General features: G+C 41.1%; 1 protein-coding gene across 3 annotated transcripts in view; it reads left to right on the top strand.

Annotated features, from left to right (window-relative positions):
* The window catches only part of LOC119389618 (unconventional myosin IC), a 164470-nt gene extending 140259 nt beyond the window's left edge, over window positions 1-24211 (top strand). For all 3 annotated transcript variants that reach the window (XM_037656972.2, XM_037656973.2, XM_037656971.2), the window contains exons 5-31: window positions 580-660; window positions 1502-1681; window positions 4882-4980; window positions 5174-5284; window positions 5789-5860; window positions 6873-6992; window positions 7334-7410; window positions 8018-8123; window positions 8642-8722; window positions 9527-9664; window positions 9893-9941; window positions 10273-10400; window positions 10503-10608; window positions 11353-11587; window positions 12174-12250; window positions 13386-13454; window positions 14185-14269; window positions 14853-14907; window positions 15915-16019; window positions 17028-17111; window positions 17213-17306; window positions 17946-18016; window positions 19867-20008; window positions 20757-20827; window positions 21755-21858; window positions 22177-22276; window positions 23583-24211. In XM_037656972.2, coding sequence (XP_037512900.1) covers window positions 580-660; window positions 1502-1681; window positions 4882-4980; window positions 5174-5284; window positions 5789-5860; window positions 6873-6992; window positions 7334-7410; window positions 8018-8123; window positions 8642-8722; window positions 9527-9664; window positions 9893-9941; window positions 10273-10400; window positions 10503-10608; window positions 11353-11587; window positions 12174-12250; window positions 13386-13454; window positions 14185-14269; window positions 14853-14907; window positions 15915-16019; window positions 17028-17111; window positions 17213-17306; window positions 17946-18016; window positions 19867-20008; window positions 20757-20827; window positions 21755-21858; window positions 22177-22276; window positions 23583-23612 — 2670 coding nt within the window. In that variant the 3' untranslated portion in view covers window positions 23613-24211. The remainder of the gene's footprint in view (window positions 1-579; window positions 661-1501; window positions 1682-4881; window positions 4981-5173; window positions 5285-5788; window positions 5861-6872; window positions 6993-7333; window positions 7411-8017; window positions 8124-8641; window positions 8723-9526; window positions 9665-9892; window positions 9942-10272; window positions 10401-10502; window positions 10609-11352; window positions 11588-12173; window positions 12251-13385; window positions 13455-14184; window positions 14270-14852; window positions 14908-15914; window positions 16020-17027; window positions 17112-17212; window positions 17307-17945; window positions 18017-19866; window positions 20009-20756; window positions 20828-21754; window positions 21859-22176; window positions 22277-23582) is intronic.
* Window positions 24212-24238: the final 27 nt, after the last annotated feature.

The raw sequence follows: 24238 nt of genomic DNA, 5'->3' as shown, positions 1-24238 counted from the left end.
GCAAGCATGCAAGCGCTGCGGCGAATGCAGCTTTACACGCAAAGTATAACGTGTTTTTAAGAGTTCCTGAAACTGTACTTTTATTTATTTATTTATTTATTTATTTATTTATTTATTTATTTATTTATTTACTTACTTATTTATTATTACGTTAATTAGTTTGGTTTTACATCACAGCACTGTTTGCTAATTCCTTCGCTTAACACAATGACATATACAACATTATTGAGAACTAACAGACAATCAAGCCAAGGAGAGTATAGGGGATATTATTTGTAATAATTATGATAGAAGTGTGAAGAAATTAAAGTGGTTTGATTGCCTGCTGGTTCTCAATAAAGTTGTATATAACAAAGAAAAACGAGCCCTTACGTTCCCCTTCTTTCGTTCATTCATAGCTGGACATCTGAATATTGTGTAACAGAGATTGGTTGTTTCTTATCTTGGTTAATTTTTTATTTCTGTTACGAAACAATGGTGTATTCTGCCTATTCACGCATTCCTCAGCGTTTCAGTGCAGGCCCTCAGAGACCCAGAAAGATCAATTTATTTGACGCTAGCATAATTGATCTCTTCCAGGCTTTTGGAAATGCCAAGACGAATCGGAATGACAATTCCAGTCGATTTGGCAAATACATGGACATCGAATTTGACTACTTGGTGAGCTCAATTTCTTTCTTTTAATTCACACTTTTAAGTCTACGCAACTGTCAGCTTCAACCTGCAAAAAGCACAATGAGCTTTATGGACATCAGTGGGGTGCATGCATCTCTCCGAGTAAAGCCAGTTTCAGTTCTTTGTAATCAACAGCTAAATTCTTCGAAAAAAGGTTTGGCTGCAACAGGCATGATGTAATGTCTCACTCATTCCATCAACTTTGAGTGGCCCTTACGAACAAACATGAAAAGATAAATGGGCAAGATTTGAAGCTCGAAAAAATATGGAGGTAGAATTAGAAAATGAATTTTTCAGAAGAGGAAACAATTTTACTTGCCTCATTAAGTTCAGGAATGGCGTATTTAATTAAAGGAACACCTATAATTTATATAAGTGGTGTGAGACTGAGAGCATTCCATCAACAGAAGAGCAAAAAAGTGTTTGAGTGAAGCAGTAAGAGAAGCAGAGCAGCTGAAAGCAACTTCTAGTGAACGTATGAATTCAATAAATGACCCAAGAATTTGTATTTATTTCTATTCTGCTCCACGAGTTAGCAGCCAGATATTCTGTATTAGACAACAAGGTCATGAGATGTCAAGCTGTAAAGTAGCATTTGACATGTGTAATCAGAAACTGTAGATCCCCACAAGTCAAACATTTGCATATATAGTGTCTATTCTTAAGATAAAATCAGTTGCTTCTGAAGTTCCTCCACCTCGAAAATTTCCGCTGAACTAGGGTTCTTTTTCTTGTCTGCACATAACCATTCGCTGCCTTATATAAGCAACAATAAGAAGTGTTTTGAGCTGGTGATGCATTTCTCCTCTGTACTCTTTCCACACAGGGTGCCCCTGTGGGAGGTCATATCCTCAACTACCTGCTGGAGAAATCTCGCGTGGTACAGCAGGGCTCAGGCGAGCGCAACTTTCACATCTTCTACCAGCTCATCGCGGGTGCCGAGGATGCTCTACTCGAGAAGCTGTCGCTGCGCAGGGACCCCACCTTCTACTATTACCTCAACCAGGTACTGTATCTCACGAAGTGACTGTTACAGCAAAGCTCTGATACTCTGTGCCATCATCATCGTAGTAGTAGCAGTAGTAGTAGTAGCAGTAGTAGTAGTCACACAGGTCACATGGCCAGATGTAGCATGACTAGAGAGAGGGAGAAACTTTTATTGAGTCCCGCAAAACGCAGTTTCACGTGACCACAGGGGGTAGTAAATAAAGAAATAAATAAAAGTGAGGATGATAATGCTTTTATTCAAACAAACAAAACGAAATGATGATGATGATGACTTTGTACAAAAAATCATCATCATCATCACTAAAGCTTTGCTGTCCGATGGTTTACACAGCGTGGAACATGCTGACTTTTGTTGTTGTTGTTGTTGGGCTGAAACAGCTGTCAGAGATAATTTGAGGTTTCTGCTGACAGCGTGCTCCTTCAACGACGGCCACAAGACTGGTAACCGTATTTTCTCACGTACAGCCCTCGCAAAACATACAGAAAGTTCAGAGCTAAAGTTGGCATGTGGTTTATGCATGAATTTTGGTGCGCAAATTGGCTTCATGGTACTGCTTTACGTTAATATGTGTTGTTGGCTTCACGGCAATATGTGGGCATTAATTGTTTTCCTCACAGCTTGTAGTGGGAATGTGTGTTATATGTAATGGCAGCTTATACGCAAGAAAATATGGCACTCTGATTCCTTGTCGAGGAATTGCAATGGAACAGAATCTGTCCTTTCATCCATCACCATCGAGAATTGTCCTCTGTGTTTTTGACTGGTCGAAGATAAGTTGGGCTCTCAGATGGATAACGTAATGTGCAACTACAGTAAAACCTCGTTGATTCGAACTCAGTTAATTCAAACTTACAGTTAATTCGAACTTATGCCTCGGTCCTGGCACAGCCCTGTTTATTTCTATGGGGGAGAACTCCCGATAATTCGAACACATCGGTATCCATAACGGTTAATTCGAACTGGGAGCCCCTGGTTTCCAAACCAAACCAACCCAAATTTACTAGAGATGCAAGACAACGAAACAGCAGTATTTCTCAGCAGATAAGAATTCGAATGCTGCTCTGGAGCTCACGGGCAAGCTGCAAATGGTGCTCATGGAGTCATGACTGAAGGAACGCAAGCAAATGCAAATTACTGATTACCTTTAATTTCGATTGCATTAACTTTGCCATGTAAATAAACATGTTTTGGAGCATACATAGCGTCATATACAGTAGAACCTCGTTGATACGTTTCCGAAAAAAACGCGGAAAATAAACGTATGATCCGGGAAAACGTACGATCCGAATCCAGTAAAAATTGAGGCTGACAAGCCCATATTGAGGTGCAAGGGCAAAAAACATTTATTTCTCAAAAAACATGGAGGGACTCTTCGATTTTCGAACTCCTGGCATCTCGCTGGCCGCCAGAGGTCAGCCAGCTAGTTCCGATCCTGACCGAAAATAACGTCGTGGTCACGTGTATTGAAATCCTGAGACAACCCGAATATTGCAAAATCGAACTCAGACAACCAGCGTAAACGTAAAGAAACGCTACCGCCATGTCAGCAGACGAAACTTTGCGCCGCGTGAGCGTCGGTTCTTTCTGCATTGTCGCTTGGAAATATGGGGCTAGGTTTGCCGAAGAGCAGAAGTGATATTCTCGAACATACGCATTTGGGATACGATCACGTACGTTCGAAAGATCACGCGTGACTCGCCCCGTCCGTGAAGAAAACTGCCGCCCCTCTAAAGGCTTAACAAGCTCAACTCTTCGCAGTGCACGTAACAATCGCGGTACAACACGATATGCGATATCTCGCGAGAGTGACAAGCGTCCCCGAAAGCGACAGCTGTTCGCGGCTATCGCATACTACGTCGCACACTCGCGCTGATCAGTTTGCGTTCTGTCTTAACTTGAGACATGCGTTGGTATGTTCGCCGCCACTAGTAATCGCACCATCTCGCACGGCGAAACGGGCTTTAAAAGATAACGCCCGGCGTAATGGCAACCGAAGGTGAAGTCCCCAAGCGCCCGCACTGCGATCTGTCGAGTCCTCACAAAGATGGCGGCGAGCACACATCGTCTCGTTTTTGGCCTCTGATAACCAGAAACCTCCTAGATATCTTCCAGAACAAATCTTTTCTGTCAGCTTCTGACGAGCCGCTGGTCGGCAGAACTGCCCAGCCAGAGAAATACGAACGCCGACTGGAATTGCGCCGGGCGGAGCAACCCAAAAACGATTGCGCTCCGGGAGAAAAGTGTGCGGGAAATTATCGGCCATATTGACTAGGCACAATGGCGGCGTTGCTATGGTTACGGGTCGCGGCGTGTTGTGCAGCGGTGGCGATGCGGCAGCGGCATGCGTGTTTCCGCGGCAAGCCGTTCGAAGATTGTGACGGCCCGCGTCGCCGCGTGGGTGACAGAGAGCGGCGATCGAGCAATTCGGAAGAGACGCGGAGGGGACAATTGAGCAAATCAGAGAAAGCATGGAGGGGGGAAAGGCACTGCGGAGAAGCTGCCGTCGCTGAGAGGGCCTTTTTTTGCACATCTGAATGAGAGTTTCTGAGTAGAAAACGTATCATACGACCCTAGTTTTCCGCGGTGCTGAACGTTGTTGCCGAATAATCGTATTTTCCGGGAACGTATTAACCGGAACATATTACACACAGCTGTATTGGGTTATTTTTAATTTTCGCGATTTCGAGCGTAGGAGCCGGGAAATCGTATCAAGCGGGAACGTATCAACGAGGTTCTACTGTATTTCGACATTAGGGCTTACTGCTCACATGAATGCATGTCGGTGCTTGTTTCTGGTGTATCACTGACTGATAAATTAATTCTGCTCGCTGTTAGATCTCCATGAACTCAATTTACGAAATCATCTGCCACAAATGTGTAGTAGCAACTAATTCATGATAATGAGTCTAGAGGTGGCTTCTTTGGGTTCTGCCCACGCAGTGTGGTGCAATATCTGTTGATTCTAGTGCCCGCCTGCTAATTCGAACTCTGCTTAATTTGAACAATTTTATAGTCCCCTTCGAGTTTGAATTAACGAGATTTTACTGTAATAGCATGTCAGAAAATTGCTGCATTAAAAAAATAGTCTGCTCAAAGAAGTGCATACATGTTTGTGGCGCTTAGTAAACATGTGAGACAAGTTTTTATCATTGTTGTTTCTTTATCGCTAACAGTTTTCGTGCGTTTGATTATTTCAGGGAGACAGCACAGAAGTATTTGGAATTGATGACACAACCCAGTTTAGAATTGTCAGGGATGCCCTCTCGGTGATTGACTTTTCACTCAAGGAAGAAGAGGTGAGTGTAACCGGCATTATGTATGTAGTGTGTGCAGGCATTAACATGGAATTCACATATTGGTTAAATGCTAAAACACTGATGCAGGGTTACAGCGCACTTATACAAGGGCTAAAACTGATGAATACTACATGCTAGTGCATCTTGCCACAACTAGAAAAATGAACAAACATTGCAAAACTCAACTTTGCAGGAGATATTTTCCATAGTCGCTACTGTCCTACATCTTGGCAACACTGGATTTGTTGAGGAGAATGGTGAAGCCATCATTGCACAGGACAAGCCTGTTGCAGCCATTGCAAAAGTAAGTGGCCTTGTTACATTAACAATAATTTTTCCTTCACAAGTGTGCACTTAGCGACTTTGTTTGTATGGTACACACATGGAATCATAATACGATGAGAGTTCCTTCTTTGAACTAAAAACAGCTGCGATCTTACAATTGCAGATTGTTGTCTTCTGACAGTCACAATAAACTGTCCCATTAGCTTGGTCCATGTTTTTATGAGCTAATATGTGCGGTATGTTATAATACCTTCAAGAAACTGATTATATGTAAGGAAACCTGTAGCATTAGTTGTGATACCATGAGACAAAAAAAATTAAGCTACTGATCTCCAATTTTTAGGCTCAATTGAGTACAATGAATATTGCTGCTCAGTGCAGCTTTATTAAATATGTAATAAATAAGGTGACTTTCACTGCAATGTTTTTTTTAAGCAATATTTTAAGCAAGTTTTATTTTCAGCATAGTCAATTTGAAATATGTGTACGCCTTTCTCTAACTTTTTATTCTAAATTTTGTCAGTTGCTCTGCTGTCCTGAGGAAGTACTGAGGGATGCTTTGACCAACCGGACAATTGAAGCAAGAGGAGAGCTGGTAAGATGAACAGCATGTATCGGTCACTACATAATTAATACAGAATATATATTAGTCAGTTCCTAGGCTATGACAGCAGTGAGAACACAGTCGGAGTCATGAATAGCTCTGCTGTTGTTACACTTGCATAAGTTATGGCTTAAACAATCGGTGAGATTTTTGTCGGTAATAGTATGTTTGCTTATTTGTGGCCTTTTTTGTCCCTAATTCATTATTTTCTTGTCCTGTTCGTGTGGATTCTAACAACTTACCTAAGGTAGCAAGGCCTGCGTTAAATTACAGCAGACATCTTTAGCTTCTATTAAACCCTGTCTCAGTTACAAAGATGATAAAACAATGCCAACATGCTGTGCTCTGCACACAATTATGACGTGCTAAAGTTGGTACCAGGGGGCTAAAACTTTAGCACTTGTTTCTGAACATTAATGTGACATAGGGGGATCTGGAATCGCTCATAAGGCATTAATGGGCTAATTGGGTAATCATTTCGACAGCATTGTCATTCAGGTCTAGACAAACACGAAAAATAACGCAGGTTACAAGCTTGGGACATTATCATTGTGGTGTTTGTTGTCTGTACAACTCTTAATATTTGTCTATGCTTCAACAAGACCACTGTTGTTTAAAAGGTAAGCTGTATTTATCTGCCAGCATTCTTTTCATAGTAGAAGCATTGCTTTGAAAGTTAAGCCGAACCTGTTTGTATTACCACCCGCCACGGTGGTCTAGTGGTTACGGTGCTCGACTGCTGACCTGAAGGTCGCGGGATCTAATCCTGACCATGGCAGCCGCATTTCGATGGAGGTGAAATGCTAGAGGCCCATGTACTTAGATTTAGGTGCACGGTAAAGAACGCTAGATGTTCAAAATTTCTGGAGCCCTGCACTACGGCATATCTCATAATCAGATTGTGGTTTTGGGACGTAGAACCCCAACAATTATCATTATGTTTGTATTATCAAGCGCAAGAACACGAGGATGGGAACTTATGATGGTGCGATTCATGTTCCAGGTGACGACACCACTGAACCGCGACCAAGCCATCTATGCCCGAGATGCACTGGCCAAGGCAATCTATGAACGCCTCTTCAAGTGGCTGGTTGAAAAAATAAACCATTCGTTAAAGCCACAGGTAAATGACTTTCACGCATAATTTAATAAACTTAAATATTGCATTTACATAGTCTTATGAGGGCTGTTACTGACCTGTACATGAACACTCAGCATCAAAGGTTTAGAGACCACTAGCTCTGAAAAAATGTGAATTTCCCAGCAATTAGTGACTGTGTTCGGGTGACTGCTCAGTATATTTTGTTAGCGTGTTTTAAAACAGGCAGGAAATCCAAATTCAGTGCTGCCTGCCAAAGCAGCAGAAATATATTAAGGTTTTCTTCCCTTCTTGTGGTCCCTAAAAGTTTGGTGCAGACTGTACATAAGTGGCTAACAGTTCACACGCAGTGCGCTTATTTTCAGAGGACTCGCTCATCTGAACGGAGGACTTTGATGGGTTTGCTGGACATTTATGGATTTGAAGTCTTCAAGAAAAACAGGTTTGCCCTCTTCTTTTACTCAAAGGATTCTTCACGTCACTGGATTACCTTATATGTATACTAGAGCTTTTCTGTGAAAAAAAGTGTTCGACTGCACATGCTACCATTGCATAATAGAGGGATCTATGCAGGAATACCTGAAGGCACCTAGAAGGTAGTACCTTCTAGGAAATGTGTTTAACAACATCTGGTTAATATACTTTTAGTGCATTTTACTCCAGCACGAATGTCCATACAAGGTGTCAAATATTAAGCGTTGACGTCTATGCAACATTTTTTCAGTGTACCTAGAATGGCGGGTCATTCGACAGTACCGCCAATGTTGATTTCACATGATCATGAGCCAAGTGACACCTCCGGAGGTGTCACTTTCTCATGAGAGGCTCATGGCCATTAGAGGTGTTGAATATCTAACTGAAACATACTGTAGACATCCAGGCAATGACCGTGGTTCACAGGGCAGTTTCTTTGTTTATTTCATGAATGCAAGTAATTTAGTGATCTCTGTTGTTTGAAAAAAAGAAATGCCTCTCATAATTAAGTCTAATTACTATTATAATATCTTGTGCATTGTTCCAAACTGATCTGTCCTGGTTCTCCTCCGCAGCTTTGAGCAGTTTTGCATAAACTACTGCAATGAAAAGCTGCAGCAGCTCTTCATCGAGCTCACTCTGAAGTCTGAGCAGGAAGAGTACTACAGAGAAGGCATTGAGGTATGCAGAACACATTCATTCATCTATTGAGCATGAAACCGCAGAATTCAACTCAACTGCTATGCTTATACAATTGACTATGACTACCAGTCTGACCATAACATGCGACAGGTTCTTCTACACATTCTATGTATGCACATCCAGATAAGAATATATGTTCTGACTCAACATATTGAATGTTAATAAGTTGTATGAGCACAATTGTTGATACTGTAATGTCGAGATATACGACTATAAACAGAAGTTATCATTTATGGAAGGGAAGAATATGTACAGCTTCAAACAAAAAGCATACAGAAATGGATATCCACTGAAGTTGTTCAAAATTAGGTACATGTACGGAGAATATACGCAAGATTACATGCTCATTACTGATTACTGTATTCCCTGGTAGAAAGATCTTCGTGTGTTGTATGCTTTCGTCTACAAATACGATCATTTGGAACATAAAAAATTTGTACTCGTCATGAGTGAATGAATGTGAGCTGAAAGGAGAACCTTTACATGTTGCTGTGCAGTGGACGCCAATCAACTACTTCAACAACAAAGTCATCTGTGATCTTGTGGAGGAAAAACACAAGGGCATCATCTCATTGTTGGTGAGAGCTTCTGTTTATATGCAAATGGAAACACAGAAGCAAACTGTGTTTGTTATTTTCAGTGTCTTCGATCATGATGTGTAATCAGAGACCGGATTTTAGGCAAATGCCTATTTTGTTCGCTGCGTTCTTATCACCCCATTTTGATATATGAGCATGAATTAGAGGTGAAGAAGGGCCTTTATAGTGTTTTCATAGTGTCTATAAATGCCCATTTTTGGCGTTTGTGCCTAAATACCTATAAGTGCCTATAGATGCCTATTTTCAACATCGGTACCTATATGAACACTATTTAACCTCAAATTTCGCTTTCTAGCGCAGTTTGAAACCGTTATTCATGTTAACGGGCAGCATGGTCTCTTCAGAACTCTATGGTGTTCAACCTAGTACTCTAGTTCAACCAACTTCCTGGAAACAACCGGTAGCACCTGCAATAGGTGAATAGTGAGGTCCAAATGTTTTTAATCACTCATAGGAAGTTCGTTAATGACTGAGTACCACCTGTATGTGGTGTTAACACGCTTCCACCTTTTCTGAAGGCACCTAACATGTTACACTTCACTGCAACAGATCAATTTCATTTGTTACTGGTGTAAGAGGCTGTTACACCGTCTGCTAAGCTACACAATTGTACTCCCTTCAGTTTTTCTCAGTATACTTAAATTTCGTAACTGAACAGCTACAAGAAGTGATATACTGCACTTTTGACTCCCATTGCAGGCTGAATTATACACGGTGAAGTCACTGAGTGAGTGAGTGACTGTACTAATATGAAGAAAGTGAAACGAGCTGTCATTACTGCAGGATGAGGAGTGCCTCAGGCCTGGTGGTGCCACGGACAAGACATTCCTCTTCAAGATGGAGCAGACCATTCGCATGCATCCTCATTTCGTAACCCATAACCTCGCCAGCAACAAGCTGAAGAAAAGCATTGCAAGAGATGTGAGTAACAGACTGATTGTGCTGCTGTTCATATATAGCTGCTCATTGTTTTGTTCTGACTACTTCTTAGAAGTGTAAGAAGCAAGGATTTCCTACTCGCTTCTGTTAAATGTGGCACACTTTATGGCATACACTTAGAATTTAGCAGCTCTTTAAATACATATCTCCTAGTACCGTTCCAACGCACATGAAATGGCGACATTGTGTTTTGTTGTTCTCGTGGTGCAGGAGTTCCGGCTCATCCATTACGCTGGTGATGTCACCTACAAGATAGAAGGCAAGTCGATACTTTCAAGCAAGTCACGATATGACCTGCTGTTGTGGGGCAATGGCTATGCTGCTTTACTGCTGAGTGAAGAGTCACGTGTTTGAGTCCCTGCCATGGTACTTGCATTCCAATGCAGGTGTAACGTAGAAATACTTGTGTACTTAGATTTAAGTAACCACAGGTGGTAAAAATGAGTCCCTCACTACCTCGCTATGGCATTCCTAATAGTTCGTGCATAGCTTTTCGATGTTAAACCGCAATTACATTTTCGAAAGCAGTATGTATGGCCTGATCTGACTGCTGATTGAGTCTATGTCATGTTTTTTATTTTTTTCTTCAGGATTTCTCGACAAAAACAATGATTTGCTGTTCCGCGACTTAAAGAAAGCAATGGTTGGTGCTGGCAACAGCATCATCAAGGATGCTTTTCCAGAGTCGGAACTTCTGTGCAAGAAACGGCCACCGACTGTGAGTACACTGAACTTAGTTTCTCAATGAAATTGCAGACTGTTCTAGATGAAATATAGGTTTCAAAGTTGCATCCAAACACTTTTGAAATTCTCCTTTCAGGCAGCGACGCAGTTCAAGCTGAGCTTGCAGGAACTCATGGCGATCTTGATGTCCAAAGAGCCCTGGTATGTGCGGTGCATCAAACCGAATGACTTCAAGCAGGCGTGTAAGTCCTTTTTAAAGTATACATGGCTATGATAAAGATACAAAATACTGAATTTCAGAAAGGCATTGAATTGTTCAGAAATCATTCAGAGTGAGTGGTTGATGCCTTCGAATTATAGAGTTTTAGAATTGGGTTTGTAGCATTCTTGTACACACACTATTTTCGAAATACAACGTCCTTACCCAATGAGGTTTGTATATGACGAACTTGCAGTGGCGACGAACACTAACGCAAAGTTTTGGGTGCCATATTCTAAAACTGCCTATTAAATCTGGGTTTATGTCCAATGTGATGAGGCTGCATATGTGCAAAAATGTTTCACAAAAGATTTGAAAGTACTTAGATGCAGGAAAGATGAGCAGATGTGAAAAGGTTCACTGGCCAACAAGCTTTCATTGTTAACGGGCTTGGCATAGATCATTATGGGTGCTAAGAAATGATGCCTTTGGTTGATCACATGAACAAATACACAAAACATGGCGTATCATAAGTTTCATATTAAAAAATATTAATAAAGATTCACTCATTGTGGGCCATGCTTTTCACTCCAAGTATAAAATCCATAAATCCAAATATAAAATCTCCGATAAAATCAGCACTTTTCACAAAAGCACCATAGAAACTTGTGTGCTTTGGTCACTCTGTGCTGCATGATGCTTGCAATAAACATGCATGTGTGTATTTCTTTCATTGAAGCCTCTTGGCAAACATTGCACTGACTACGCTTTCATTTTCTAACTTCAGCTAAGTTTGACGAAAAGGTGGTGGGCCACCAGGTTCAATACTTGGGCCTTCTGGAGAACCTGAGGGTGCGCCGTGCCGGCTTTGCGTACCGACGGCGGTACGAGACGTTCCTGGAGCGGTACAAGTGCCTCTGTCCCGAGACTTGGCCCAGGTACCGGGGCGGTACTGCCAAGGAAGGTGTGGCTGTTCTCATCAAACACCTCAACTATGCCCCTGAAGAGTACTCCATGGGACAGTAAGCACATACTCAACACTTCCTCTCTTCAATATGCGGTGCCATGTAATGCTCAGCCACTCATATTTGAGTGTTATGCGTATTTTCTGTGTTTTTCACCGAGTGTATGCTGCTTCAGCCGGTCATTCAAGTTAACCTCGTCGACAGTGAACTTCATACTCAATGGTGTAGCATGCACCCTGATGACATTGATAGTGTTGACGTGACAGGGGAAAAGTGGATATTCGTAAACCTTCCTTTCTATGAGCCTGTTAAATAGGAAGCCTTGTTTCGTGCTCGTAGCTCAACCTATTATATAAAACACTTCAATTCTAGGAATATTGCTCCTTCACAGATTTGTTTGCCATGTCAAACATTTAGAAAAGTAAGCAACAAGGATTCGAAAAGGTGGCCAAGTTAGGCAATGTGAATGCACAGAAAAAAATTATCTACAAAATAACATCACTATTACAGTCAGTGGGTACAAGAAACCTTCAAATTTAATAATGGTGAATTATGTACTAATTGTCTCCCATTATATTACTGCTTCTTAATCTTATTGCCAACATTACACACCTCTAATTCCTGCTAAAATTCTGCTTTTCAGCACCAAGCTCTTCATCCGGTTTCCGAGAACCTTGTTTGAAACTGAGGATGCATTTCAGCAAAGGAAGCATTACTTGGGTAAGTGTACTGTAGCTTTTTGCGTGAATGATGTGGGTCTCTGCTCAGCTTTTCTGCACTAGATAGTAAATATAGCGTTATTGCAAACACTGAGTTGTATAAACAGTTAGTGGCAATTCGGCAGTTAAATATTAGCACCCAGAAAGACAGAGAGAGAGAGAGAGAGCAAGAAGTTTTATTGATAGAAAAGGCAAAGAAGTTGTGCTTATATAAGTATAGTACTCAAGGATTGAAACAGGACAATTTAGGGCTAAGTAATGCACATACTTTCGTTTCTGCTATCTTCAGTTTGGGTCATAGTAATGGCATAATTTCGACTGGAACATGTAGATCAGAACCAACATTATCTTTAGAGACCAGATTTGTCACAACATTACGTGGTTATCTCGAGCAATCGCTCATATACCATTCGAATTATGCTAAAAAATTTGATGTTGCGTTTGAATACGTGAGTACTGTACAGTTCAGTAGCTTGTACTCACTGCAAAAGTTCATCTAATTACCCTGTTCCTATCTAGCAGGTGAAATTTGTCAGATTGAGGTGGCCGGGCCGCAGTATGCCCTATAAACTGAAGAAGCCAGGCATGAAAATTACTGAGCATCCAACGCATTCGACAAATGAACATTCTACTGGCATATATCTATGTGCGATTAGCTATTGTGTACTTTCATGTTTTCATGAACCATGTATGGTAATGAGCAAAACTCTGCTTGTGTCGCTGTTGCGAAGTGCGTCTGATGTCTCTGCAGCACTTCATGTGTGGAACATTAGAATGGAGCCACTGTCTCTCTATGTACTTTGTAATCTTTTGAAATTAAAGAGATTGCTCAAATCTTGACACCTGCCTTGTTGGTGAAGTGACTATCGCATTTTATTGCGTGAGTTTGTGGATTTGACTCCCAGCGATCACGACCTAAATTGAAGGGGGCAAAATGTAAAAATACTTGTGTGATTATGTTTAGGCCCATGTCAAAAACTCCACGAGGCCAAAAATAATATGCAGCTTCTTAGCTTCTTGCCATGGGGTCTCTCATATGATTGATCAATTAATAAGTCAATCAATCACTCAATCTTGTAAGTGGACAGTAGCTTGAGGTATTATGGCACTTACACTTTCTTCTATTACTTTTCCAGCATCTGTAATTCAAGCAGAATTTCGATGCTACTCTGCAAGAAAGAAGTACCTCAAGATGCGGAAAGCAGGTACGTAGCTTGTCTCAGTAGCACTACCAAAGTGATAGATACCTCATATTCTGGTAGCATGTTTCCACAGCCAGGCATACTTGGGATCATTTCGCACAGAATGTATGCAAAAATGTTTCAAAAGCCAGGTGAATTCATGATTGTAAAAGGTTTACTCTGACTTAACACAACAAGTAACACAACAAGTAATACAAGAGGATGTCGCTAAAGCCTCCCATGTAATGCGTTCCAAGACGGAGCTCATTGAACACTGATGGACGACAGGGCATAGCTTCGACTTAAACAATGCAACGATGCTGGCTTTGGGATGAAGGTGGGGGAAAAGAAAATTCTTGGAATCGCAACACATTGGCTTGCAACAACTGCAGCCCCTTACCAGATGTTTACAAGGACGTGTGTGACTAGTAGTGGACTGGGCGACCTCTGCTCATTTGTTGCCAGTGTATAATGAGGGTGCCACCTGCATAGGTGGTGAAACGTCTATGTTATTTTGTTTATACTGGTTGTGTGAAGTCGGAGTAAACCTTTAACAAACAAAAATGTGTGGTTGTATGGCTGAAACGCTTGTGCTAGCACAAGAGTCGAGAAAGCCTCGGGAAAGTAAAGCAGAACTTTCTAAATTTAAAATCTAGTTGAGAAGTGTTAAGAATGGGCCTGACATAAATGCATGCACATTTTGGTGGGTCTTCCATTTCATACGTCGTCAAAAGAAACATTTTGGTTTTTGCAGCGATTCTGATCGAGAACTCTTGGCGGAGGTACCAGGCACAGTGCCTGCTGGAGAAAAGGAGGAATGCAGCAACCGTCATCAGGAGGTACGTCCTTGAGCTATCAACATCAAGAAAAGAAAAATGCTGCGATAGCAAAAAAAGAAGGCTATAAAATGCAGCGCTTCAGTCTGAATGCATACTGCACAGAGATGCTGCAACTGTTGGTTGTTCAGCTAGTTGTAAAAAAATAGCCAAATGTAGGTGGATGATTGAAAGACCAGTTTTCCAGCCACTGTATGTGATCAGATTAGTGTCCATCCTCTGCAAAATGTTGAAAGTGAAAACTTATCCTTTGTATTTGGATGCTGCTAGTTTATGTACTTCCATGGCACGCATCAGGTGAACAGCATTACCAATATGACTTACACAACCGGACAGTCTATTTCCATGCCTTGTTAGCTTTTAGTTTGGTAGGTTATTTCATTTTTGAATAGAGTACAATATATTTCTACTAATTTTGCTTACTTTTACTTCCTCTTCGCTGGGTACATTTTTTTAACACTAAACTCCCGCTGTCTTCAAGTACATGCAATAAACGAGAAAATAAAAGCTTATTCATCGTTCTTCCCATGAATTCCAACGCACTACATGTTATTGCATTTTACCTGACGTTATGATTGCCTTTCAGATTCATCAAGGGCTTCATCACAAGGAATGAGCCAGAGAATGACGTGAATGCAAGGGTAAGCAAAATTATTGGCATAAGGGGCTGTATATTTGACCTTATCAGCAAGCACTTATCTGGTACTGCAGATACCAATCTCAGAATTGATAATAGTGATGTGTAAACGTGTTTATGTCGACAGTTGCGTGTCCTGTACATGCATTTTATTGAAATCTACTGCTAGTGTCAGCTGACATTGCTTTTTTAAAGATTTACCAAATGGCACTGAATTGAAAGCGATGTACAGCATTCAAAACTACTAGCTAGGCTCAGGGGTGTTCTAAGAGGTGCTCACGAAAGATTGATGTCCATACATCAAGTCCTGCATTATTTACCATGTTAGGTAAAGAAAAAGCAGATTGGTTGCTCTATATACCACATATTTTATGTAACTTGAAACACTACAAATGCTGATCACTGCAATATTTCCTTCGTCACTGGACACACAGTCTCGTAGAGACAGCTGATGAATGACAATGATTCAAGTGCACTACAACTATGAGTAGGTGCGTTACAGATTCGAAAAAAGAAATCTGTTTTTGCAAAATGTAAGTATGCGCGTGTCTGTCCCCCTTCTTTCCTTGTGTCGTGTCTTGCCCCATAGTTTGTAAAAAGATGTATCCGCAATGATTTGCCTGGCTATCGGCATGACCTCTAATGACCTTGAAAGCCTCGATAGCGAGTCAAAGTTGAAGTTCCTCTGGCATGGAGATGCATGTTCACCCAGTCATTATAGCACATGACACATACCAGTCATTTGTCATGGCACATGACAAAATCCATGTTCTTATATCCACTGCTCAACTACAGCTGTACTGTGCTTTTTAATCGAAAACTGCATTAATACAACATTTAACGGTATGTGTAAGCATTGCCGTCGTGGTACAACAAAAACGGGTTCTCCCTTTACAACGTGCACATGAAGTGCTTGTTCACTCGTGTTGTTGAGGTGTTTGTCATTGTTTTCACTGGCGTGTTAGACTGCTGGTAACATTAACGCTGCTTTTATGTTCTGATCTCCGTCAGTTTGTGCGGCAAGTGCGAGTGGAGTTTCTGAAGAGGCTGGCGGCAAACCTTCCCAAGAGCGTCCTCGACAAGTCCTGGCCCAATGCGCCACTTGTGTGCAAAGAGGTTGGTGCGTCAATGTGACACATGCGCGGTTAAGCACGTTCAAATGGCTTACGACATGGTTTGAATAGATGCCACTATATGCCTTGTTACAACTGTGTCTAGTTGTTTTATGTCTTCGGGAAGTACAGCCTGACTGCATGAAAAAAAAAATTCATATCATGCGGCTTTTAGTACGAACCGTGATGACCATTTGAATGGGTAAACAAGTGGAGGGTTTTCCAAAGAAAGCTGAGATACGTGGCATAGCTTTCCTAAAAACAGCGTAAAACAAGCAGAGTGCTTCATTTAAATAATCTGCCTTGATTGCAGTTCATTTTATCTATTACGTTTTCATGCTTGTTTTGGGAGGCAACTGTGTTTGCTAAAAACATAATAAAAGCTTTTAAAGAAAGAAGCTGTTCAACTGTGATTCCTGATTACAACACTACCTTGCATTCAGTTATGACAGACGGTATTTGGGTTATTTTCATTTTTAGTGACAGTTACTAATGTAATTGAATGCAATAATCAATGTCATCTGGGAATTAGACCAGAAGAAAGAGCTCACAAGTGCAACAATTTGCATGAATTTACAATCTTATGGGTTAAAACTGCAAACAACAAGCTTGAAGGTCTGTAAAGAGGAAGTGGAAAGTCTTATGGGCAACTTGAGGAATCCAACCATCCAAAATCTGCTCACAAGTAGAACTACAGTAGACTCTCGTTAAACAGAACCTGAAGAGACCAGGAAAATATGTTCCATTTAACAGGAGTTCCGTTTACTAAGAGATGAACAGGAATGCAGAATTCAAGTACGAAACCAATCATGTTAGAGGCAGCCATTCCATTCAAGCAGCAGTTTCATTTAAGAGATTTCCGTTAGGTACTGAGAGGCAGTGGTATAGTCACTTTTACGTATGAATGTTACTACAGTTCGGGAAGTAGTGCTGTGCACCGACAAATATTTTAACAGTTCTAGTTAGGTTATAGTCATTCAGTCAAGTGCGTGAACATTTCTTTAATTCGCAGGCCTCCGAGCTTCTGCACGGCCTTCACCGCAAGTGGCTGGTGAGGAAGTACTGCAGGTCTGTCACTCCAAAGAGAAAAGCATTGGTGAGTTTGGCATCCAACATTATTTGCAAGCTCGTAAGGGCTAGCCACCCACGTGCGATATTCATGAGCATTTTTTTTCTTGCGGATGCCAATCAACATAGATGGAGTGGAAGGTCGAAGCCGAGGCACTGTTTGATGGCAAGAAGCAGAGCTACAAGAAGTCGGTGCCACAGGAGTTCCAGGAGAACCGACTGCGTAAGTGAGCTAGCAGGCATGGACCATCTCACGCGAGGTGTCGATTGTGGTTGACTAAACAATGCAAACTGCAAAAACAAAACATATCAAACTGTCTTTCGCTCGGTCTTCACATAAGTCACTTAGGGTCACAGCAAATAATCTTAGGGGGATGAACAGATTGCCTAAGCATCTTCCGTAGATTTCATGCAAAAATGTCGGCACATATTATTAGCCTTGATAGCTGGGTGAGCTAGTACGGGTGAATCTTTTCACGCACTGTGCCGTTTTACAAAATGTGCAGTGTGCTATTTGTAAGTGTTCTCTTGTTTTGAATAAGCTCACTTTTAAGTGGATGTTGTTTGTCTGTACTTCTGTCTTCGTGTACCGTCTTGCCATGCAGTTTGGGAAAAAGAATATTGTCTACATAAAAATTGTGCTCGCAGTGAAAATTTAGCAAGTTCAATTGTTCAATCTCAGTGCAATAATCTCATGGTACTACTTCTATCTTCTATTGAAATGAGATGAGTTACATGTCATCTCATTTCAATAGAAGATGAGTTACACGGAGAAAGCTGGATGACGCTGGAACAGCAAGCTGCACTTTCAAAAGCCACTAGTCAACACGATCATTGTCATCCCATGTTTTTCATTTTTCAGCTCAGGAGCTGGAACTCAGGAGAGAGAACATGTTCGAGAAGTCTGTGAAGCACCAGGGTGAGGTGACCATGGTAAGCAGCCTACTCTTTGCATACGTATAAAAAAAATGAATGCAAAACCTGTACATTGTTTGACACAACGTTACAAACATAGCATGATTGTTGGTAGCACACATTATAGCTGCAAGGCTTAGCATATGAAAGATACAATGCAGTGCATTCAGCTGTTCTTATTTGGGAGTATTTTGTGCAACGTCATTTAATTTCTTGAATCCTGGTGCACCACATAAAAGAGCGGGTATGGTTATTTACCTCATTACTTCTTTAAGTGGGTAGTGTTGCATTAACTTAGCACATTCATTAAAATATTCCAGCATTTCAACGCACTATTAGTTGTTAAAGGGGCCCTGCAACACTTTTTCAGCATGGTCAGAAAATACTGTCGATTGGTAGTCGTGGCTCCTAAGAGCAGGCGAGCCAAACATAGTGTAGCATGCGGCCTGGAATTAACAATTAATTCTCAGTGTCAGCTAGAAATGGCTCCCTCTTCTCTCGACAAATGATGCCATAAACCAAATGACCGCGCCATAAACCCAAAGTCCATGGCCATTGGCTGATTTGAGCATCATGAGCTGTATAGTTACCACGGCCACCGCTAGATGCCGCCGCGTGCCTGTGTGCGTGCTCGCGATCACACTGAAGATAAGCCGTGCACTGGAAGGAAAAAAAAAGGATGTGCTCAAGGTCATGATGCGCGCTAACGAACAGACGCATTTTCTTTCCCCCTCGTCATCACTCCTCTGCGTAGCTTTCAGAGCTCTCACTGGTACAAAGGAGAAAGCACCTGAAATGTGCGACAAATCCCTGTAACTCCACTCGTACTTGACGGATTCTAAAAATTTTTGCGGCAGTTGATTCGTCAGGCAAGAAGCTCTTTTAATGAAGCCATTCAATGCTTACTTAGCAAAGTTTTGCAGGGCCCCTTTAAATCACAGATAGCTATAGAGCACTGTTAGCTATACAGCACCATTAGTTGTTTTACTTAGGACATTATTGGCTGAAAGTAAGCAATTAATGATAGCCCAAGGGATCCCACTTTAAAACAGCCAACTTGTCTAATTCAGTCGCTGGTTTCTAGCTGCATATATGCTTCTTGTAACTCTGCTGTTATGTATGTACAGCTCAAGAGCCAGGCATGATTTCTGAAATCTTGTATTGCAGCAGAACACAGCTTCCTATATTACACATTTCATTCATATGTACTGCGGTAGCACATTATGAATAAGCATTAAAGGGACACTAAAGGTTACAAACTGCCTGTGGTTTGTGACCTTGGGACCTCTTCCTGCATATTTACCTGCAATTTATTACCTCTTTTATGCGACTAGTAAAGATTGACTGATTGATTGATTGACTCAAAGTAAAACAATGAATCCAATTAGATTGATAAATATTACTCTGAGAACTCTGTCTTTAATTTCACCATTATAGGTCTATTAATAGAGGAGAAAATCAAGGTCAAAGTCTCATTTTTAAATTTTGCGCCGAAATTTCCATGCATGACGTCATGGATTTCAAATTGTATTTTGTGTTTTTTGGCGACATTGCCTCAATGAAATTTTCTGAAACTTGGTATATTAAGTCTCTGGCCCCCTAAGAGGACAATGTACTTCATTTTTACCAATTAAGCACTACATAGGGCCTAGCAAATGCCGTCAAAATCTATGACGTCACGGCGTTTGGTGCGGGAACTTCAAGGTGGTGTCACCATACGCATTTTTTTTTTGCGTGTTTTCTCGTTTTCAAAGCATCTTCTAGCAGCAATCATGGTGATTTTGGAATTGTGAAAGAGTAATTTAATAATATGAGAAAAATCGCTTGCAGTGCAACTTCAGGTTGCTTGTTTCTTTGTGCACTTGCAGTACTGTCTGGAGGTGACCAAGTACGACCGACATGGCTACAAGCCACGTGACAGAGTCCTCGTACTGACCGATGCTGCACTCTACTTGCTAGACCGAAAGGACTTCCGCTCCAAACACCGCATTCCCCTCAAGTCACTCGAGGGTAGGTGCCATTTATATTTGCACATCATTCTAGCATGCTCGCATGTGTTCTGCTTGTGCAAAAATTGTGAAAAATGCACAACTGAGGGGCCTTGCTTTGTACGCCACCTCTTGACAAACAGTCAGGCAAACAAGTTCCAGAGCTTGCTCAAAAAAGCATGCAATTATTCAGGTCATTGTTTAGTTGCCTTGATAGCATACTAATTGTATTTGCATTTATTCTGTACTCTACAAACATAGTGCACTTAGAGTATTATTCGTAGGCCACTTCAAGTCAATGAAATGACCCAAAGTTGTTTGAAGGGCTGTAATGCAATTAGTATAAATGTGTTTCATAAGCCAAGCTGGTGACTTCTTATAATGTTATATATATCAGTTGGTACTTTTTTGCTGATGCAGAGGTGATGGTTTAAGTGTTTAGAAGAATGCGACATAGACCACAGTCATGTTTTCAGCACTGCAGTTTGTTTGCCAAATTTGTGTTTGCTGAAGCACATATTTTGCCACAGATTAAGGCACACATGATAAGAAAGATATGCACAGATGACGACAAAGGCATCTTCTTTTAGTGTGCATCTGCATTCATGGAAAAATGTGTGCTTCAGCAAGTACAAGGCTATTTAAAAAGTGTACAACATACGTGATGATTGTCACCTTGGCACCAAATGGCGTGAGCTGCTGTTATAACAAAGCGTTGTTTAGGTATAGTTTAATAACTGCTGTGTACACTCTGTTCTGCCCACCTACAGGAATCACGGTGAGCAGTTTGACGGATGGCCTTGGGTTATTCAGGATACCACAAGAAATGAAGCAGGACAAGGTAAAGTTTACCTTTTGTATGATTTTTGATAAGCAGTAGCTGTTGTAACGTGGCTACAAAGAGTTGAAGAATAATTTACTGCAAAGCATGGTAGGTAGTTTCTAAGAGGAACAAGCAACAATCACCATTTCCTGGTGCTTTCAACATAATAGTTTCTGTAAATTGAGGAAAAGCCCAAGTTTGATGATATTTACCTCTCGTACTTATTTAGAAATGGCTACTACTTTAGAAATGGCTACTACTTTGGAAATGGCTACTACTTTGGAAGATTACTAAAGAAACATATATGACTAGCAGTGCTGAATGCTGTGTCAGACATATGTAGTGTCATAGAATCGCAGCTGCCACTGCAAGCCCAGGTCTGTATACTCCATGCTCCTGGTACTCTTGAACTGACATGCAGTGCACTAAAAATGAGAGACAAGAAAAGGAGTACATTGCTCCAACTTCTGCATAACTTCATGAAGCCTGAACCAAGATGTACATATGTCATAATGAAACGTTGCCCAGCCATGTAAACTGGCACTGTTCAGGTATTCAGACTTTGACATCGTCTTACCTGAATCTTTTCAACTTTCGGTGCAGAATCAGTACTACTGCTTTCCTGCGAAATATATTTTACGTCAGGAATGGTCGGGCAAGTTTAGGTTTAATGGAACGATGTTGTGGCGCAGTACAGAAGTACGGTGAAGCAGTATGGTGGAACTGTTTGATGCAGTGGAGTGTGTACTAATGCAAAAAGTTGCCAAATAACTTTTCTAGATGATGCGAGGCTTGTAGACTATTTGGAACCATGAGTACGCCATTCAGGAGCCTGCCTGAAAGTGTAGAGAACACTTCATAGTTGGCAATTTGCACTTTATACATCTGATCTACAAGTTTAACATATGTATTAAACCTGTCTTGCGAACAATCCTTCATTTGCAGGGAGACCTCATACTTGACATGGGTTCCCACTTGGTGGAAGCGGTATCCAAGATTGCCATGGCCTACGGCCATAGGAACATTGTCTCCGTTGACAAGAACAACTGGTGAGTTGTGGTTATTCACACAGGGGTCTATTAAAAAATAAAACTTACCTTACCAAAGAAAGACAACAATAAAAAAGCTGCGTAATGCACTGATAATGAACACTAAGACAAAAAATATAATCGATTTATGGCGGTTAGCCTTGACTAATCTTATAATGCCATAGTGAAGAGATGCATAATCTTGGCAACCCCAGGTTTTCTAATCTGTAACTAAATCTCGCGACTATGCTTTTTAAATCAGCTCTGAATGTGCCTAAAAAGAGAAAATAAAGTAAAATGTTCCTGACAGATTCAGGTTGTGATTTCTGGGCCTTTCAGTGTGGACCACAGGCTCTGTGGCGGCAAGCAGGGAACGATAGACTTCAACATGGGAGCCAACCCGGAGATCATCAAGGGAAAGAATGGCCATCTCATAGTGGTAAAACACTGGTTATTAACGTCTTATCTCGCGCACTCATGCCAGAAGAGAAGCATGCCATGGGACAAAGCGTTGCACAGAAAGGTTCTTAAAGGGAATCAACAATCTTAACACAGCCACTAAAATACTGATACGAAAGTCTTGCGTCCTGCATTCTTGGGTAGCAGTCTACTCTGTAATTGGGGTGTGCCATGAAACCACCATTCTTTGACTACTCCACAAAGAATTGTCAGTCTTTTCTACCCACCTATTGTAACAGGGTCTAATCTTGTCAACGATGGTCATGATGTGGCCGATGAGGCTATTTTCTGATCGGATTCGGCTTGCGTCAAGTACACGCCTTCCTAAGCTAGCCACCATATTTACTCGCGTACTACACATCAGCTACACTGTTTCCTTTCAATCTCAATCCAATAATGGAATTGTCCGCCGATTTTTACAGCACATTTTATAAAAACGCTGGAGAGGCTGGTCATGTGTAGGCTTGTGCGAATATTCGAGCACTTCGAATATTCGAACGAATAATACGGTATTCGAATTCGCTTCGATTCGAATTTAAATTATTGAAAATTTCGAAGTATTCGAAAGGAACGAATAGGCGTATATTAATCCGCTTGTAACCTCCTGTAAAGGTGGTTTCACTGCAGTGGAGGGGTGCTATACCGTGAATACACCTTTCCAGGGAAAATCCGCACTGCCGCGAAGCTCCACTTCAAGGTTAAATGAACATATCACCCTCACATTGATTCATCATTTTTTAAGTTTAAAAACTTGTTGTACCAGCTTATATGCTCCAAGTGTAGTAAATTTTAAAACGTAACATACTTTGCAGGTTATCACTTACATTCTACCGAAAGCCAAATCCTGCTACTATTCAAAGTTGCTTCCACTTCCTTTGAACCAAAAAGAATGACATTTGCACATGCCTTGTTACAATTAAAAAAAAAAAAAACATTGTGCAGGTTTGTTGGGTCATGACAAATATGCTCGTTTTTATTTATAATGTGTGATATATACTATTCGAATTCGATTTGAAATTATTTGACCAAAATCACTATTCGCTTCAAATTCGCTTCGAACCTAAAATTTACGATGCGCACAAGCCTAGTCATGTGTATAAAGGAATGGCTGACTGTAGCTAGAAAAACGCTACATGCATTTAAAGTATGTACTAGTTTACCCAGAAGTCGTACCTAGATTTCTTTTTCTCGAAGTGCTGCTTATGGTGTCACAGGAAACTTTCGTTAGACTTGTACAAGTTCAGTTTTTGCCGAATTTTTTAACAAGCATGCCAAACTTGCTGCAGGTTGCCATGGCTGCGCCTGAGCAATGCTGACCAACTGGGTGGGCACGGAATTGCAGAGTCATCGAGGAGCACCCAAGTTTTCTGCACGAAGAGGGAGCCACAGTGCTGGCATTTCTTTTCCTTTTTTTTGCAGCAGTGTTGACTTTAGTGATGCACAGCAGCAGCGCACTGCCTCTCTGCTGAGGAATGCAAGTCGTATCGTCACCGCGTGCCTTGTTTTGTTAGAGTTGAGCACTTATTTTTGTTAGAATACAAAGTGTACAAAAGACATGCATATACACATCCCTACTGCTCGTAACACACTTTTTTGTCAAGTGCCATGACTTCTTTCACGATGCTGTTATGTATTAAAACAATAAGAGTGAAATGAGAAAAACCACATGCATACTTAAGTGAAACAATTTGCCACGTTTGTGAAGCCAACTAAATTTGTTTTCTTCTTCGATGCTATCCCGTGTTGACAATCACTTTGTATACGTGCATTTGCGACAAGCCGTAATTGTTGATAAAGACAATGATGATGTAGTAATATTTATGATGAATATTGAGGAAGATACTGTGATATAATCATGACATCGATTGTCTACTGTTTGTTTTTTTTTTGCAATAAAAACTTATCATGCACCATATCGCAAGTGTAAGTCTGTGTAACAGCT

The sequence above is a fragment of the Rhipicephalus sanguineus genome, chromosome 4, assembly GCF_013339695.2.
Source record: "Rhipicephalus sanguineus isolate Rsan-2018 chromosome 4, BIME_Rsan_1.4, whole genome shotgun sequence".
Classification (NCBI taxonomy): Eukaryota; Metazoa; Arthropoda; class Arachnida; order Ixodida; family Ixodidae; genus Rhipicephalus; species Rhipicephalus sanguineus.
Note: the sequence above shows the minus strand (reverse complement) of the source record. Positions and strands in the feature narration are given on the sequence as shown.